Source organism: Pleurodeles waltl, chromosome 7, assembly GCF_031143425.1.
Source record: "Pleurodeles waltl isolate 20211129_DDA chromosome 7, aPleWal1.hap1.20221129, whole genome shotgun sequence".
Taxonomy (NCBI): Eukaryota; Metazoa; Chordata; class Amphibia; order Caudata; family Salamandridae; genus Pleurodeles; species Pleurodeles waltl.
In genome coordinates, this window is record NC_090446.1 from 1548365451 (window position 1) to 1548385799 (window position 20349).

At 49.7% G+C, this 20349-nt stretch overlaps 1 protein-coding gene across 2 annotated transcripts in view; it reads right to left on the reverse strand.

The window, feature by feature from the left end:
* Positions 1-597: 597 nt before the first annotated feature.
* Positions 598-20349, reverse strand: part of BCAM (basal cell adhesion molecule (Lutheran blood group)) — a 233016-nt gene continuing 213264 nt past the window's right edge. The window contains exons 13-17 of one of the 2 annotated variants that reach the window (XM_069201449.1): positions 13531-13566; positions 13286-13306; positions 7534-7675; positions 3129-3243; positions 598-2487 (exon numbers count right to left, since the gene is read on the reverse strand). In XM_069201449.1, the coding sequence (XP_069057550.1) occupies positions 3129-3243; positions 7534-7675; positions 13286-13306; positions 13531-13566 (314 nt within the window). In that variant the 3' untranslated portion in view covers positions 598-2487. The remainder of the gene's footprint in view (positions 2488-3128; positions 3244-7533; positions 7676-13285; positions 13307-13530; positions 13567-20349) is intronic. The other variant, XM_069201450.1, reaches the window with a different exon arrangement.

Genomic DNA, 20349 nt, shown 5'->3' on the forward strand with positions numbered 1-20349 from the left:
CAAAATCAGCCAAGGACAGTCTGGGACCCAGAACACTCCCACAAAACCAGCCAAGGTCACAGCCTGGGGCCCAGAACACTCCCACAAAACCAGCCAGGGTCACAGTCTGGGACCCAGAACACTCCCACAAAACCAGCCACGGTCACAGTCTGGGGCCCAGAACACTCCCACAAACCAGCCAAGCTCACAGTCTGGGGCCCAGAACACTCCCACAAAACCAGCCAAGCTCACAGTCTGGGGCCCAGAACACTCCCACAAAACCAGCCAAGGTCACAGTCTGGGGCCCAGAACACTCCCACAAACCAGCCAAGCTCACAGTCTGGGGCCCAGAACACTCCCACAAAACCAGCCAAGCTCACAGTCTGGGGCCCAGAACACTCCCACAAAACCAGCCAAGCTCACAGTCTGGGTCCCAGAACACTCCCACAAAACCAGCCAAGGTCACAGTCTGGGGCCCAGAACACTCCCACAAACCAGCCAAGGTCACAGCCTGGGGCCCAGAACACTCCCACAAAACCAGCCCAAGGTCACAGAATGGGCACCCAACCCCCTCCCTCCCCCCCACCACCGTGTAGAGTAATGACCGTGCACACAAACTTATTAAACAAAGTGATTTAATTACTGTTTAGGGCTACAGTAGGACAGATGACCAGGGGTTACAGTTCAACTTCTGCACACCTGTAGAGAGCAGGTGTCAACCCCCAGGCCAGGCGTGCAAGAGACATCATGATGGTAAATTGAGGGAGATGAATTTTAGAAATCAATTGTGGAGTATTAACAGTTCTAAACCTGTCACAAACTCACCACAGCAGCACGTGAACAAAGGCCCATGTCCCTCCTGCGGTGGCGTCTTACGCAGGGCACAAACGGATGGCACAGGGAGCTCGTGGGCTGCTCAGGCCTGGGCCAACGTTTACCCACTCTGGACAAATTCGCAAAAACTCCTTGTGTTATTTTGTGTAACTTCTTTTTAGCCATGTGCTCACCTACCATAACGTCAGTTCAGCAACACACTAGTGGGAGCCCGCCTCACTCACGGAAAGTTTAATGAACTCTGATGTGCTCGTCCAGCCTCTGGCTGGTATCTCGCAAGACTTTTTACACAAAGTGCACACTTGGATTTAAAAATAATAAAAGTGATGTGAGACACTGGCAAACTAAATTTCACTACAGGATTGTAATTTCAAGATTTTTTCATTCAAATTTCACAAGGTTGGGAGAAACATTAGCAATTTCACACATTCAGTAGATATGAAGGTATGAGGGGAGTCCAGAGTAGGCTCAGGGTGGGATCCATGACGGAGCACAGACTGTGGGAATGCACTTTTTTTAGATTCATGGGGCCCGATTCACAAAGGTAAACTTGGACCAAAAGTCTAAACTTAGACCAAAAGTCTAGTTTCCTACTAGTAAAGTGAGACTTTAGGTCTAAACTTAAGCTTTTTGTCTAAGTATACCTTCGTGAATCGGGCATTTACTGTGTAAATTAAGTGCACGCCGACATCCATAAAATCTGACATGAACCTAGCAGTGAAGGCCATAAATTGGACATACCTTCCATGTACAACCTCAAATTGTGTATTAAGTCCATCTGTATCCTAGGGGTGACCTCTGCAATCATTCATTATTCCCCATCCCTCTCAAAAGTTGGAATGGATGCCAGGTGCCTAGAAACCTCAGGCGCCCAACATCCCTCCAGCTCCAGGGCTTTTCATGAAGAGCAGAGACCAGGAGAAGATATCTGGTGGCCTTCCATTCAATCATGTCCTTAAGTCCTACCTGAGCCAAGCCTAGGTATTATTCTAATCACACGTACATGGAACCAGTGTAATGACTTACGCAGTGAACAGTAAAAACAGACTCAATGGTACACAGTATATACAAATTTCGGCCCTGGAGCCCCTGGCACCAGCAGACCAGGACCAGGCCAGTGCCCACCAGACACCCAAACGGTGAGTGAGAACCTGGTCTGAACAAACCAACAGCAGCGTAAACAGGAAAACAGATGCAAACTGATGGAAGAAAGATTTGCCCTACATCAGGACCCCTTGGCTGTATCAGAGGACAGGAACAGGTTGGCCTTTGAACTTCACATGGGCATGCTGGCCTACACAAAATACTGTAACAGTCTTCGTCAAGGAGGGAGCTTGGGTCTGGGGCTAAGCGGAGCATTCTTCCTCTGGACACTTCGGGAATCCACCTGCTTGATCCCAAATTTGTCTTTGTTGATAAAAAATATATTTGCGATCAGCGTCCGGGAACTGTTCTTGTACAGACCTTTCTTGGTGGCTTTGTTGGCAAAAAAAACACAGAAAAACAAAGTGATGTACGTTTTCAAAGAATAATCCACAGGTGGGGTAGTGAAACGGCTCGGAGCCCACTCCCTCTCCGAAGGGCACAGGAAACCCACGGAGGGCCAGGATGGAGAGGGCAGCCTAGTCGAATGAGCGCCTCAACATGGAAGACCTGCATCCAATGGCCGCAGTCCTAGTGAAGCAAGAAAAAGAGAAGATGAGAGTGAATCCACTGACCCTCGCCCTTTCAGAGGTTCTTACCAGCCGGGGCCTGATCTAGGGTTTGCCAGATGGGGTCACTCTTTCACAAACATACCAGATATCCCATTTGCCGTATTACGATTCCATTATATCCTATAGAAATTGTAAGAGAAAGGATGGAATAGCCTTCACATTGTGACTGAGTAACCCGTCCATCAAACTCTAAATAAAGCCCTTAGTCTCTCTGCTGCAAAATTTAGGAACCTTCAGTTTATATTATACACGTTTCCAGAAAGATTGCATCAAGGCCCCAGTAAAAGCCACAAGACCTTGGAGCAGAAGTGGTCTCTGGTCCTGTGTCCAACCTCTACAGGGCTGCCTCCCCCGGACCAGTGTGAAGCAGCTGCCCTGCAAGCGGGAGATCCCTTATTCCACCTATGTGTCAGAGACAGAAGGGGAACCCAACATAAAATGGTGCCCGTGGTTTACAATAATATGCAAAGTCTTCTTTTGTCCTTCTCAAATTACTTTGTAGTGTCTTCCTTCTTAGCTGAGTAGGCAGAAATAAAATCATAGAAAATAAAAAAATGTAAAAGATTAAACCGTAGAGGACTATTAGGCGTCAACGGCTACCTAGTCTCCCATTGGGCGCCCGCCTCCTCCGGACGACAGCAGTCCTCTCTGTTCGTTCCTTTTGTCTGTCTTCATCTCCACCACTATCTCATTGGTGTTGGTTTCCTTGTGGGTCCTTGAGAAAGGGTAAAGAGTGAGATTGTGGGTCAGTTGTACAAGAGATTTCTAGAGCTCAAAGATGAAAAAGCAGATGCAACCAAGGGCGCTCCTTAGAATGCTAACAAAGCTGACATGTTCATGGAGAACAGGGAGCCTCACCAAGAAGGCATTGTTCATCGATAGAGGGGATCACCCAGCACCACACACAGAGGACCAGCACCACATGGGGAGAGAACAGCTCTGTTAATAGACAGCAGACAACTAGCTCAATTTCCGCAGTCAAAAAACAGCTCCACCCACACAGTGCAGATGACCAGCTCCACCCACACAGTGCAGACGACAAGCTCCACCCACACAGTGCAGACGACAAGCTCCACCCACACAGTGCAGACAAACTCCATCCACACAGTGCAGGAGACCAGCTCCACCCACACTGTGCGTAGAGCTGGTCTTCTGCACTGTGTGGGTGGAGCTGGTCTTCTGCACTGTGTGGGTGGAGCTGGTCTTCTGCACTGTGTGGGTGGAGCCGCTCTTCTGCACTGTGCGGATGGAGCTGGTCTCCTGCACTGTGTGGGTGGAGCTGGTCTTCTGCACTCAGTGCAGAAGACCAGCTCCACCCACACAGTGCAGAAGACTAGCTCCATCCATATGCTGTGCAGAAGTCCAGCTCCAACCATACAGTGAAGAATAACAGCTTCACCCATGCAGTGCAGAAATGCAGCTCCACCCACGCAGTGCAAACGACCAGCTACATCCACACAGTGCAGAAATGCAGCTCCACCCACACACACACTGCAGAAGATCAGCTCAATCCATATGCTGTACACAACCAGCTCCAACCATACAGTGAAGAATAAGAGCTTCACCCATGCTGTGCAGAAATGCAGCTCCACCCACACAGCGCAGACGACCAGCTCCACCCACACAGCGCAGACGACCAGCTCCACCCACACAGTGCAGACGACCAGCTCCACCCACACAGTGCAGACGACCAGCTCCACCCACACAGTGCAGACGACCAGCTCCATCCACATAGTGCGGAAGACCAGCTCCATCCACACAGTGCGGAAGACCAGCTCCATCCACACAATGCGGAAGACCAGTTTCATCTGCAGAGTACAGAAGACCAGCTCCACCCACAGGCTGCAGAAGACCAGCTCCACCCACAGGCTGCAGAAGACCAGCTCCACCCACACAGTGCAGAACACCAGCCCCAACCACAGAGTACAGAAGACCAGCCCCAACCACTGAGTACAGAAGACCAGCTCCACCCAAACAGTGCAGATGACCAGCTCCATCCATGCAGGGCAGAAACCAGCCCCACCTACAAAGTGCCACCCACAGGCAGCACAAGACACAGTGCAGAATAAAAGCTCCACCCAGAGCCTGCAGAACACCAGCTCCACCCATGCAGTGCAGAAGAACAGCTCTAACCATAGCCTGCAGAAAATCAGCTCCACCCACAAAAGACAGAAGACCAGCTCCAGCCACACATGGCAGAAGATCAGCTCCACCCACACATTGCAAAAACCACATCCATCCATACAGTGTAGAAGACCAGCTCTACCCACACAGTGCAAATAACAGCTCCACCCACGCAGTGCAGAAGCACAGCTTCACCCATGCAGTGCAGAAATGCAGTTCCACCCACAGAGTGCTGAAGACTAGCTCCATCCACACAGTGCAGCTCACCAGTTTCATCCGCAGAGTACAGAAGACCAGTTCTACCCACAAGCTGCAGAAGACAAGCTCCACCCACACAAGGCAGAAAACCATATCCACCTACACAGTGCAGAAGACCATCTCCACCCACACAGTGCAGACGACTAGCTCCACGCACCCAGGTCAGAAGACCAGCTCCTTCCACCCAGTGCAGAAGTGCAGCACCCCCACACAGTGCAGAAAACAACCTCCACCCACAAAAAGAAGAAGACCAGCTCCACCCATGCAGGCTCCAGCCACACATTGCAAAAACCAGATCTATCCATACAGTGTAGAAGACCAGCTGTACCCACACAGTGCAGAATAACAGCTCCACCCACGCAGTGCAGAAGCCCAGCTTCACCCATGCAGTGCAGGAATGCAGTTCCACCCACAGAGTGCTGAAGACTAGCTCCATCCACACAGTGCAGAAGACCAGTTTAATTCGCAGAGTACAGAAGCCCAGTTACACCCACAAGCTGCAGAAGACAAGCTCCACCCACACAAGGCAGAAAACCAGATCCACCTACACAGTGCAGACGACCAGCTCCACCCACACAGTGCAGACAACCAGCTCCACCCACACAGTGCAGACAACCAGCTCCACCCACACAGTGCAGACAACCAGCTCCACCCACACAGTGCAGACAACCAGCTCCACCCACACAGTGCAGACAACCAGCTCCACCCACACAGTGCAGACGACCAGCTCCACCCACACAGTGCAGACGACCAGCTCCACCCACACAGTGCAGACGACCAGCTCCACCCACACAGTGCAGAAGCCCAGCTCCTTCCATCCAGTGCAGAAGTCCAGCTCCATCCACCCAGTGTAGAATACCAGCTCCATCCACCCAGTGCAGAAGTCCAGCACCCCCACACAGTGCAGAAGACCAGCTCCACCCACCCAGTGCAAAAGTCCAGCTCCATCCCCCCAGTGTAGAAGACCAGCTCCATCCACACAGTGCAGAAGACCAGCTCCATCCACACAGTGCAGAAAACAAGCTCCATCCACAGAAAGAAGACCAGATCCATCCATGCAGTTCAGAAGTTCTGCTGGAAATGGAAAAGTATATTACCTTAGGGTTCTCTTACATTTATTATAAAGGGAGGTTTGGGCATTGCCATTACCTTAAATGGCAAAGTCGAGTTAGCAGTTTACAACTGCCCTGTCAGTCTGCAGTGGCAGGCTGGAAGCCATGTTTTACGTTTGTCACACAGAGGGTGGCACAATCAGTGCTGCAGGCCCTGGGATGACCCTCTAACTTACAAGATCTGTGTACCCTGGGCACCACATACTAGGCACTTACACACATAAGATAGCTTATGCCAATTAAGTATAAGACAATCAAACATACACATTTAAAGGTCAGTGGACGGGCAGTGAGGTCTGGTTAGCAGGCCTCAGTGCACTCAGTCAAGAAACCTGCAGCATCACTGAACAAGGTTGGGGTGGCCATACAAAAAAAGAGTCAGTTCCCAACAGGCCTCCTTGTTCCTAACACCAAAAGACCTGTGTTGGAATATAAGGGTGACATGTAATTATTCAATTAGACAGAGCTATTGTGGGGACAGATAAGCCCTACTGGGTAAGGAGAGACAGTGGGTAAGCAGTGTACCCTGTGTGTACCCTATGTGGGTACACTGACAGACACAAAGACAGGGGAACCCTCGCCGTTGGGGAGAGACACACAGAATGATGCTGGCCACTGCAACAGACAGGTAGACTGACACACACAGTCTGAAATACAGACAGAGAGACTGACGCTCGCTGTCGGTGACAGGAAGAGATCTAGACCAACGATCGCAGCCAAAGACATACAGACTGATGCTCATTGTTGGCGACAGATAGAGGTACAGACCAATGCTCGCTGTCAGCAACAAACATACAGACGGATGCTCATCATCAGCGACAGACAGAGTGACGGTCACTGTCAGTGACCAACAGAGATGTAGACCAATGCTCGCCATCCGCAACAAACATACAGACAAACTGATGCTCACTGCCGGCGACAGACATACAGAGTGACGCTCGCCATCGGCCACATACAGACTGATTACCATAGTCAACAACAAACACACAGATAGACTGATGCTCTTCATCGACATAGGCAGACTGTCTCTCGCCGTCGGCAACAGACATACAGACAGAGTAATGCTCGTCACTGGCAACAGACATACAGAGTGACGCTCGCTGTAGATGATCGAGATCTAGACCAACACTCGCCATCGGCCACATACAGACTGATTACCACAGTCAACAACAAACACACAGATGGACTGATGCTCATCATCGACATAGGCAGACTGTCTCTCGCCGTCGGCAACAGACATACAGACAGAGAAATGCTCGTCACTGGCAACAGACATACAGAGTGACGCTCGCTGTCGATGACCAAGATCTAGACCAACACTCGCCATCGGCCACATACAGACTGATTACCACAGTCAACAACAAACACACAGATGGACTGATGCTCGTCATCGACATAGACAGACTGACTCTCGCCGTCGGCAACAGACATACCCATGGGCACAATAATGATCACAGTCGGCGGCTAACACGTAGCGCACAGAGTCTCCAAGGCACCCTGGTGCTACTCACAGAGATTTCTTCTCGGACTTGCCGCAGCTCAGCTTGCCGTTCTTCTGCAGGAAGTAGAAGAGGGCGACGATGAGCAGCAGGAGCACCACACAGACTATGACGGCGATGATGGCGGTGCTGCTCCCCCCTTGCTGCTGGTCCACTGAAAACCAAAAGAACAAACACAGGTGAGACCCCGTCCCAAGGCACAGTGTCTGAGCGGGAGTCCATACACAGCACTGCCTGGGGTGAGGAAGAACTGCTGTCCGTGCATTTCATGGGTAGTGAGAGAGGACCTCCCATGGTGTGAGAGGGTTGTGAGAGACATTTTCCCTTGGTTTGAGAGGGCAGTGAGATATGACTTCCTATGGTGTGAGAGGGCAGTGAGAGACCACTTCCTATTGTGTGTGAGGGTATTGACGGACAAGTTATTAACCTTCTGTAAGGGAATGACTCCTTGGCATGGTTACCCCCTGACTTTTTGCCTTTGCTGATGCCAAGTTATGATTTGAAAGTGTGCTGAGGCCTGCTAACAAGGCCCCAGCACCAGTGTTCTTTGCACTTTGACCTCTGCACCTGACCGGCCCTGAGCTGCTGGTGTGGTAACTTTGGTGTTGCCCTGTACCCCCAACGATGGGCTACCTTGGACTCAACTTTGAACCCTATAGGTGTTTTACTTACCTGCAAAACTAACCAAAACTTGCCTCCCCCAGGAACTGTTGAAAATTGCACTGTCTAGAGTCTAGTTTTAAAATAGCTTATTGCCATTTTTGCTAAAACTGTACATGATATTGCGTTGCTTCAAAGTTCCCATGATACCTGAGTGAAATACCTTTCATTTAAAGTATTTTGTGTAAATCTTGAACCTGTGGTTCTTAAAATAAACTAAGAAAATATATTTTTCTATATAAAAACGTATTGGCCTGGAATTGTCTTTGAGTGTGTGTTCCTCATTTATTGCCTGTGTGTGTACAACAAATGCTTAACACTAACATCTGATAAGCCTACTGCTCGACCACACTACCACAAAATAGAGCATTAGAATTATCTCTTTTTGCAACAATCTTACTGTAGGAAAGTACCATCTTGCCTGGCATGTTACCCCCATTTTTCACTGTATATATGTTGTTTTAGTTGTATGTGTCACTGGGACCCTGGTAACCCAGGGCCCCAGTGCTCATAAGTGTGCCTGAATGTGTTACCAGTGTAGTGACTAACTGTCTCACTGAGGCTCTGCTAATCAGAACCTCAGTGGTTATGCTCTCTCATTTCTTTCCAAATTGTCACTAACAGGCTAGTGACCATTTTTACCAATTTACATTGGCTTACTGGAACACCCTTATAATTCCCTAGTATATGGTACTGAGGTACCCAGGGTATTGGGGTTCCAGGAGAACCCTATGGGCTGCAGCATTTCTTTTGCAACCCATAGGGAGCTCTGACAATTCTTACACAGGCCTGCCACTGCAGCCTGAGTGAAATAACGTCCACGTTATTTCACAGCCATTTTACACTGCACTTAAGTAACTTATAAGTCACCTATATGTCTAACCTTTACCTGGTAAAGGTTAGGTGCAAAGTTACTTAGTGTGAGGGCACCCTGGAACTAGCCAAGGTGCCCCCACATTGTTCAGAGCCAATTCCCTGAACTTTGTGAGTGCGGGGACACCATTACACGCGTGCACTACATATAGGTCACTACCTATATGTAGCTTCACAATGGTAACTCCGAAAATGGCCATGTAACATGTCTATGATCATGGAATTGCCCCCTCTATGCCATCCTGGCATAGTTGGCACAATCCCATGATCCCAGTGGTCTGTAGCACAGACCCTGGTACTGCCAAACTGCCCTTCCTGGGGTTTCACTGCAGCTGCTGCTGCTGCCAACCCCTCAGACAGGCATCTGCCCTCCTGGGGTCCAGCCAGGCCTGGCCCAGGATGGCAGAACAAAGAACTTCCTCTGAGAGAGGGTGTTACACCCTCTCCCTTTGGAAAATGGTGTGAAGGCAGGGGAGGAGTAGCCTCCCCCAGCCTCTGGAAATGCTTTGTTGGGCACAGATGTGCCCAATTCTGCATAAGCCAGTCTACACCGGTTCAGGGGACCCCTTAGCCCTGCTCTGGCGCGAAACTGAACAAAGGAAAGGGGAGTGACCACTCCCCTGACCTGCACCTCCCCTGGGAGGTGTCCAGAGCTCCTCCAGTGTGCTCCAGACCTCTGCCATCTTGGAAACAGAGGTGCTGCTGGCACACTGGACTGCTCTGAGTGGCCAGTGCCACCAGGTGACGTCAGAGACTCCTTGTGATAGGCTCCTTCAGGTGTTACTAGCCTATCCTCTCTCCTAGGTAGCCAAACCCTCTTTTCTGGCTATTTAGGGTCTCTGTCTCTGGGGAAACTTTAGATAACGAATGCAAGAGCTCAGCCGAGTTCCTCTGCATCTCTCTCTTCACCTTCTGATAAGTAATCGACTGCTGACCGTGCTGGAAGCCTGCAAAACTGCAACAAAGTAGCTAAGACGACTACTGCAACTCTGTAACGCTGATCCTGCCGCCTTCTCGACTGTTTTCCTGTTTGTGCATGCTGTGGGGGTAGTCTGCCTCCTCTCTGCACCAGAAGCTCCGAAGAAATCTCCCGTGGGTCGACGGAATCTTCCCCCTGCAACCGCAGGCACCAAAAAGCTGCATTACCGGTCCCTTGGGTCTCCTCTCAGCACGACGAGCGAGGTCCCTCGAATCCAGCGACTCTGTCCAAGTGACCCCTACAGTCCAGTGACTCTTCAGTCCAAGTTTGGTGGAGGTAAGTCCTTGCCTCACCTCGCTGGGCTGCATTGCTGGGAACCGCGACTTTTGCAGCTACTCCGGCCCCTGTGCACTTCCGGCGGAAATCCTTTGTGCAAAGCCAAGCCTGGGTCCACGGCACTCTAACCTGCATTGCACGACTTTCTAAGTTGGTCTCCAGCGACGTGGGTCTCCTTTGTGCGACTTCGGGTGAGCACCGTTTCACGCATCCTCGTAGTGCCTGTTTCTAGCACTTCTCCGGGTGCTACCTGCTGCTGAGAGGGCTCCTTGTCTTGCTCGACGTCCCCTCTCTCTCCTGGTCCAATTTGCGACCTCCTGTTCCCTCCAGGGCCACAGCAGCGTCCAAAAACGCTAACCACACGATTTGCAGCTAGCAAGGCTTGTTGGCGTTCTTTCGGCGGGAAAACACTTCTGCACGACTCTCCACGGCGAGAGGGATCCGTCCACCAAAGGGGAAGTCTCTAGCCCTTTTCGTTCCTGCAGAAACCTCAGCTTCTTCTGCCCAGTAGAAGCTTCTTTGCACCCGTAGCTGGCATTTCCTGGGCATCTGCCCATCTCCGACTTGCTTGTGACTTTTGGACTTGGTCCCCTTGTTCCACAGGTACCCTAGATTGGAAATCCACAGTTGTTGCATTGTTGGTTTGTGTCTTTCCTGCATTATTCCTCTAACACGACTTCTTTGTCCTTAGGGGAACTTTAGTGCACTTTGCACTCACTTTTCAGGGTCTTGGGGAGGGTTATTTTTCTAACTCTCACTATTTTCTAATAGTCCCAGCGACCCTCTACAAGGTCACATAGGTTTGGGGTCCATTCGTGGTTCGCATTCCACTTTTGGAGTATATGGTTTGTGTTGCCCCTATCCCTATGTTTCCCCATTGCATCCTATTGTAACTATACATTGTTTGCACTGTTTTCTAAGACTATACTGCATATTTTTGCTATTGTGTATATATATCTTGTGTATATTTCCTATCCTCTCACTGAGGGTACACTCTAAGATACTTTGGCATATTGTCATAAAAATAAAGTACATTTATTTTTAGTATAACTGTGTATTGTGTTTTCTTATGATATTGTGCATATGACACTAAGTGGTACTGTAGTAGCTTCACACGTCTCCTAGTTCAGCCTAAGCTGCTCTGCTAAGCTACCATTATCTATCAGCCTAAGCTGCTAGACACCCTATACACTAATAAGGGATAACTGGGCCTGGTGCAAGGTGCAAGTACCCCTTGGTACTCACTACAAGCCAGTCCAGCCTCCTACCCTTACCTCTAAGGGGAACCCTTGGACTCTGTGTATGCTATTTCTTACTTTGAAATAGTACATACAGAGCCAACTTCCTACAATCACCTAGTAAAACTCTTAATTCGGTGCGGGTCGCTCCCAGAAAGTCAGGGAGTTGCAGAGTCGGCCCAGGCGTATACTCCTAAGAGCCAGGCCTCAAGTGCAGATACTCCCTCATCTTTTCGGCTGACTGACGAGGAGAAGGACACTTTGACTTCTTGTTCTTTTTCTTGTGCCTCGACTTACCTAATCACCCAAAGGACTTTGAGTGGGATGACAAAGACTTTGGGTTCTGCAACAGGTACCAGGAGCTTACCCTCGACCGTGACTTCGACCTGCATGAAGTCGCATGCCAGGTTGCCATCAGCTTTAGGGACCACCCCCTCAAAGCCTTCGGATGCATGGCCCGACAATCGGAGCACAACTTTGGGTCGTGGTCACGCTCTAAACACCACAGGCAGACCATATGTGGGCCCATCACCCACATCGGCGAATGACATGCTCCACAGGGCTTGAATCCTGTCTTGCTAGATGACATCGTCACACCAGGAGGAAACCTCAAAAGAAGTTGACAAAAAGTTGAAAAAATCCAGTCACAAACTGACTTTCTGGATCAGCACTGGCTGGTGTGGAAAGAAAAGAACTGATGCCAACGGGCCTGGGTGGCGCCTATGTAGGTACTGCAATGTCGCTTCCAGCGCGGACGATGCTGACGACAGACGCAGAGCCATCGACACCACCTAACAGCACCAGGAGTACTGATCACGGAAAGATCTTCTGAATCCAGTCTGACGCTTGGGAGTTCCAAGGTAAGGAGTCTGCAGCTAGAAGTCTCTCTCGGGTAGAGGGTCTGATATAGAACTCAGCGGACGGGAAACGCCGTCACTATGGTTACGGATATCAAGTCTGTGAAATCTAAGTCCTATTACCTTCTATGGGATTTCGATTTTGGCTAGTGGGATATCCGCCACCGCTGTGAGGGAGTAACCCATCTGCTGAGTTCCAAATTAGGTCCAGAGTTTTCCCCATCGTCTTGAGAGGGCAGTGAGACAGCATTTCCCAGGGTGTGAAGGGCAGTGAGAGAATATTTCCCATAGTGTGAAGGGCGGTGGAGATGTCTTCCTTGAGTGCACAGAGGTCTGTATTACAGGACCTTCTGTAGAGTAGAGAGGACAGTTAGGAAGGAATTCCCAACTGTGGAAGATGCAGTGAAAGTCACCTTTCCCCAGTGATAACAGGGCAGTGAGAGGGCAGTTTATGTTGGGTAAATAGGGCAGTGATAGAGGATTTTTGACAGTGTAAAGAGGGCAGTGAGAGATACCTTCACCATGTCATAAGAGTGCAGGCAGCCTTCCCATAGCAAGGGAAGGGCAGTGAGAGACCCCTTCCTAAAGACAAGAGAGAGCTTGGAGGAAGGACTTCCCGCAGCAAGTTACAGACATAGTAGAAGAGTCCACCTCGAGTGAAGAAAGGGGGTGATGGATGCTTTACTACGGAAATAAGACAGCCAAGAGTCCCCTTACCAGTGTCAGAGACCATTCCGAAAGGAGAGAGACAGAATGAGAAAGAGAGAGAGAGAGAGAGAGAGAGAGAGAGAGAGAGCGAAAGAGAAAGAGAGAGATTCTTTCCCAAGGGAGGACTGAGATGAGAAACTCCTGCCACCATGCACGTAGACACAGATACTCACTTGTTCCAAGAACTGGATCCGCTACACGCCGCATGAATAAAATAAAAACCTATTGTTATGATTACAATCCGTAACTCCAAAATCACAATGCAAGTGCCCCAGTCCCTCATATGAAACTGCAACCCTGCTCTGATGTTCCACCATAAAACCCAACAAATGCCCCCTCTACCTCAAAGGCCGCTAAGCCCTCCCATCTGCAGAGGTTGACGCATCACAAGGCATGGAAGACGCCTCCGTCCTCTTACCTGCGGTGGACACGGTGGAGGCAGCTGTCGTAGGAACTGCAGAGAGAGGCACAAGATGGCTGTTATTAGGGCTGGCTTCCAGCAGCGACAGGACATATTGCTTTCATTTATGTTTCTGCATTATTTAGTAGCACAGTGCTAATAAATGGCATCAGTGTGCGTTACACTGCAACGTCAGTGAATCGAAAAACAAACACAGAAACTCTTGCACCCATCATAACTGGGCATTTTGTCCCACACACAGCCCATCACTGGCCCTATACATTAATTGGCAGTCCACTACACACAAGTGGGAGTATGACCCACTGCACTGTCGTATTCCCACACACACACCATAACTGCCCCATACATTCATTGTCTGTCCACTACACACAAGCGGGAGAATGACCCATATGCACCTGTGGTATCCCATACACGCTCCCTCACTGCTCTATACACCCACTGTCATTCCATTACACACAAGCATGTCCCATCTACACCGTAGGTATTGCACACACGGCCCATCACTGCCCCATACATCCATTGTCAGTCCATTACACAGAAGGAGGAGTATGTCCCATCTGCACCATAGGTATCCCACACACCCCCCATCAGTGCCCCATATATCCATTGTCTGTCCAGTACATACAAGCAGAAGCATGTCCCATATGCACCTTGGGTATCCCAAACACGCCCCATCACAGCCGCAAACATTCATTGTCTGTCCAGTACACACAAGCTTCATTAGCAGGAGGTTACTCCACAGGAAGCAGTGTTGGAGTGCCATTGAGAGGGAAGCCTTTGCTGTGGTTAACAAAGTTCTCCAAGACCTGGAAAGCTTTAGTGCAGCAGATCTAGATAATATAGCTGTCTTCAGCTTTACCTGGGAGGATCACTTGGTCCACATTGGAAATGTACTTGAGGGCCTTAAAAGGCAGGCCTCACTATCAAGGCATCAAAGTGCCAGATAGGGCAGGGAAAGTGGTTTATTTGGGCCACCTGGTAGATGGAGGACAAATTCAGCCAGTACAGGGCAAAATCCAGACTATCTAGGACTGGGTTGCCTCTACCCCTCAAACCCAAGTCAGAGCCTTCTTTGGTCTGACCGGGTATTACAGGAAGCTCGTTAAAGGGTATGGCTCCATTGTAGACCCTTTAAATTATCTCACATCCAAAAGAATGCCAAAGAACTTATTGTGGACAGCTAGCTGCAAGAAGGCCTTCGATGACCTGAAACAGGCCATAGACTCTGCTCCCATTCTGAGAAGCCCTGATTAATCCAAAGAGTTTATTTTCCAAACAAATGCTTCTGAAGTAGGGATAGGGGCAGTTCCGTCACAACTAAATGAATAGGGTTAGGATCAACCTGTTGCTTTAATAAGCAGAAGGGTGACCCCCAGAGAAAAGCGTTGGTCTGCCATTGAGAGGGAGGGCTTTGCTGTGATCTGGGCCTTGGCACTCACTTCCTGGTTCAAACAGATCACAAGCCCCTCGTATGGCTTAAGCTGATGAAAGGTGAAAACCCTAAACTGTTGATGTGGTCCATCTTCCTACAGGGAATGGACTATACAGTGGAACATAGACCTGGGAGTACCCACTCCAATGCAGATGGACTCTCCAGATATTTGCACTTAGACAATGAAGACTCAACTGGGCAAGGTTAGCCTTACTGTCCTTTGTTTGGGAGGGGGGGGAGGGTGAAGTAAAGTCACTATTTTTGGCATGCTTATCCCCACTTTTTGCCTGTTTGCCGGTGTTTTTAGACTGTCTTTGCTGAGATCCTGCTAACCAGGACCCCAGTGATTGTGCTCTCCCCTCCGAATTTGGTTCCTTTGGTATATTTTACACCCCATAATTGGAATACTGGTGTACCCCTATAAGTTCCAAGTATATGGTACCCAGGGAATTGGTACAACAGGAGTCCCCCATGGGCTGCAGCATGTATTATGCCACCCATGGCAGCCCATGCAAACTATGTCAGCAGGCCTGCCTTTGTAGCCTGTGTGAAAGGATGCATGCACCCTCTCACTGCTGGTCACTAGACCAGGTCACTGTAATTCAACCCTATGGTAAGCCGTCCTAGTCCAGAGGGTAGGATGCAGGTTTCTGTGTGTGATGACACCCCTGCATGAGCTGAGATGCCCCTACGAACTCCAGTTCCAATGCACTGGACTTCGTGAGGCGGGGTCGCCATTTTACCTCTGTACTGGCCGCAGGTCACTACCAATGGTCCAGCTACATAATGGTAACTGTTTGGTATGAAACATGTTGGAATCACCCAATGCTAATGCAGCACTGGTGGCACGAATCCACGCACTCTGGCGCCTCCTAAGAGGACCCCCCAGTAGTCCTTCTACCAGACGTTTAGGGTCTGCGGGCAGCTTACCCTGCTGCAGCCGTTTCGACTGGTTTCTGCCCTCCAGGGGATGCAACACAATTTTCCTTGGAAGTAGGTGTTACAGGCTGGGGAGGGGCAGCGTCCCCAAGCCACTGGCTTGCTTTGAAAGGCACATTTGTTGCCCCCCCCCCGAATATTCCAGTTATTAACCCCTGGTCCCAGCTCTGGCACGAAAGCACATATAGGAAAGGGGAGTGACCATTCCCCTGTCCATCACAACCCCAGGGGTAGTGCCCAAAGCTTGTTCAGGACAGGTGACTGACGTCACTGCAGAGTGACCAAGCCCCCTGTTAAGGCTATTTAGGGACTCCCTTGTGGGTGGGTAGTGAGATTCGGCATGCAAGACTCCACCAGGACTCCTCTGCATCAACCTCTTCTGCTCCTGGCCACCGGAACCGCTGCTGGACTTCACAGGAACTCCCAAGACAACCTTGCCTAGCAATACTGTTTCTCCGACTCGTTCCAGCGACTGCAACATTTTCACAGCTATACATCCCCTGGAGTTGGCAAGACTTCAGCTGCACCAAAGGAGCAAGAAGGGATCTTCCGTAGGGTGAAGTAGTCACTCTCCTGCAACCGCAGGCACCTAAGACAATGACGACCGGCTGCTGGGATCTTCTGCCATCCAGATCCAGGAAGAATCTCCAACACAGGTGGTGTTGTGGAGAGCTCCTCTGGGTCCTCTCAACCTAATGTCCAACTTGGGAGATGGTGAGTCCTTGCCTCTGCCTCCCCAGCCCTTCACACCTACTCCCAAAGGGAGAGGGTGTAACACCCTCCCTCCTCCCAAAGGAAATGCTTTGTTCGGCCTTCCTGGGACTGAGCTGCTCAGACCCCAGGAGGACAGAAACTTGTCTGTGAGGTGGCAGCAGCTGTAGCTGCAGTGCAAGCCTCAGAGAGCTGGGTTGGCAGTACTGGGGTCCATCGTGGAGCTCCCAGGATGCATGGAATTGGCTCCCAAATACCAGATTTGGAATGGGGGGACAATTCCATGATCTTAGACATGTTACATGGCCATATTCGGCATTACCATTGTGAAGCTACATATAGGTATTGACCTATATGTAATGCACTCGTGAAATGGCGTCCCCGCACTCACAAAGTCCAGGGAATTGGCCTCACACTTAGTACCTTTGCACCTAGCCTTCAGTAAATGAAGGTTAGACATATAGGTGACTTATAAGTTACTTAAGTGCAGTGTAAAATGGCTGTGAAATAGTGTGTGCACTATTTCACTCAGGCTGCAGTGACAGGCCTGTGTAAAATTTGTCTGAGCTCCTCATGGGTGGCACAAGAAATGCTGCAGCCCATAAGGATCTCTTGGAACCCAAATGCCCTGGGTACCTAGGTACCATATACTAGAGAGTTATAAGGGGGGGTCCAGTGTGCCAATTGAAGTTAGTAAATGAAGTCACTAGCCTATAGTGACAAATTTAGAAGCAGAGAGAGCAGAAGCACTGAGGTTCTGATTAGCAGAGCCTCAGTGACACAGTTAGGCCCTACACAGGCATACACATTAGGCCACAAACTATGAGCACTGGGGTCCTGGCTATCAGGGTCCCAGTGACACAGTAAAAACACACTGACACACACTCACAAACAGGCCAAAAGTGGGGGTAACCATGCTAGAAAGAGGCTACTTTCTCAGACTCACTGTTAAGCCCCAGAGGGTCTGTTTTTAACAGACACTTGGTTGTCTGAGGATTCTGCTCCGGGTGTAGCCATGGCCCCGCCCAGAGGCTATTTAATACATCGCCTAGATAGACGCCACACCAGGGGAGGGGGATTGGAATAATCTACAAAAACTCAATCCATTGTTGTATCCACTCCCTCTCTATACCCAAATGCAAAAGTCTGTTCTTTTCTCTAGCAATCAGAACTACTTTTACTTTCTCTGGCATTTCGAGTTATCGTCCTCCTGGCCCTTATGGGAGGTTTCTGTAGAAGTTACCGAACTGTTAGCAGATCTTGCATGCAGAAATTACAACTTTACTATCCTAGGTGATTTTAACATTCATGTGGACGAGGCACATAACATCTCTACAAAAACTTTACTTATGGATTTAGCAGCTCTAGACCGGACACAATTGATTACTGGCCCCACTCATCTCAGAGGCCATACAATTGATCTGGTCTTTAGTAATCCTTCAAACCTATGAGCTCAGGCCTCCCTTCCCTTGATCTTATCCAATCATTTTTTAGTTTCACTTATGCTTTCCAAATCTCCCCCTCCAATCCACCAACCCCCTAGGAAGCCAACTGTATGCCAGTGGTCAAGGTTGAAGGAGGAGGACTGCATGGATACCCTAGAGAACCCCCCCCCTCTGTGTGAGGCTTACCCAGCAGACAGTTTTTAATAGTGGATCTCCAAGTCCCTAGACATTATTCTACCAACTGAGACTATTCACAGGACTACCCGCCACAAGAAATCTCTTTAGTTCTCTCCGCATCTGCTGCATGTCAAAAAAGAATGTAGGCGGATGGAGAGGAGAAAGACTATGACCCGGCCTCGAAAATAGGCTCCAGGAATGCAATTAGATCCTTCCATGCGGAAATTAAGGTTGCGCAGGCATCTTTTTATACCTCTAGGGTAGAGCAGTCCTCCCATTCCCTTAGAGAGATCTCTTTTAAAGAAATGACTCAGCCTCCCTCCCCAGTAACGTAAATAAAGGTTCCAAGGAACACGGTAAAGAATTAGCCTGTTTCTTTCAAAAGATGACCTGACATTCAGGCAACTCTCCCCAGCAATTCTTTGTAGGAGGATAGGTTAGCCCCCCCACGCTGACCCCCAGTCTTCTAGAGCCCTACGCTCAGTTTTTCAGCCCCTGAGGGAAGAATTAGTGCGTAATTACCTTTGCTCTATAAAGCCTGGATCTCCTTTGGAGCCACCCCCGTCCATCTTCGCCTTAGGATCGGATGTTATAACCCCTGCGCTAACCAACGTTGGTAACCACTCCCTTTCTCTTGGGCATCTCCCGCAAGACTGGAAACATGCCGTCGTCAAGCCCCTATTAGAAGAACCCGGCCTTGATACAACAGTAATCTGTGACTACAGTGCCATCCTCCTCTCTACAGCATCAGCAGCAATCGAGAAACATAGGCAATCAAGTGTCAGGCTGTCTCGAGGAGCGTAATCTTCCTAACACCCAAATACGATTCCGACCACACCAGGGACACTGCCCTGCTGCTGTTACTGAAGACGCTCGACAGCGCCTGGACGCGGGTGGGTATACAGCAATCACTTACTTGATGTAAGCGCCGCCTTTGACTCTGTGGGTCATGAAATCTTACTTCACAGAATCTCCCGAATGGGAATTGAGGGTACCAGCCTTAAATAGTTTTCATCTTATTTGAATCAGAGGACTTTTCCAGTCCTTGATCCGGCATAGTTTTATAAAAAAAAATTCTCTCGCCTGTGGGGTTCCAGAGGGCTCATCCTTAAGCCCTTTGCTTTTTAATATTTATGTGGCCCCTTCGGCAAAGATTGTGGAGCCCCATGGTGTATCCCTGGTGTCTTATACCCATGATACCCTTCTCTTTTTCCACCAGCACCAATTCAGAACAGGCCACCTTATCATCTGGTCTGTCGGATGTTGCCGGATGGACGGCGGACAGCAAGCTTAATGACGAGGAAACACAGGTTATGTTGGCGGGGAACCCACCCCTCCTCAAGCCCCCTGCTCCAGTCCCGGTAGGATTAAAAGACCTCCCCACCTAAAGACAATAGAAAAGATTTAGGCTTTTGGCTGGACTCCCATCTCACGGGAGCCCCTGTCTCACTCGGTTAAGGACCTTCAGAAAACTCTTTACGCTCCTCTCTTTTGTGGCCAAGAGGCTTCATGTTCAGGCGCTCACGTTGTCACGCCTCGATCACGGGCATCTTCTGCTCCTGAGCTCCACATCCTATGTCTTCAAGAGATCACAGGTGGCACAGAATGCTGCTGATGGACATTAGATGCTGCTGATGGACATTACATGCTGCTGATGGACATTACATGCTGCTGATGGACATCAGATGCTACTGATGGACACTACATGCTGCTGATGGACATTACATGCTGCTGATGGACATTAGATGCTGCTGATGGACATTAGATGCTGCTGATGGACATTACATGCTGCTGATGGACATTACATGCTGCTGATGGACATCATGCTGCTGATGGACATTACATGCTGCTGATGGACACTACATGCTGCTGATGGACACTACATGCTGCTGATGGACATTACATGCTGCTGATGGACACTACATGCTGCTGATGGGCATTACATGCTGCTGATGGGCTACTGATGGACATTAGATGCTGCTGATGGACATTAGATGCTGCTGATGGACATTACATGCTGCTGATGGACACTACATGCTGCTGATGGACACTACATGCTGCTGATGGACATTGCATGCTGCTGATGGGCTACTGATGGACATTGCATGCTGC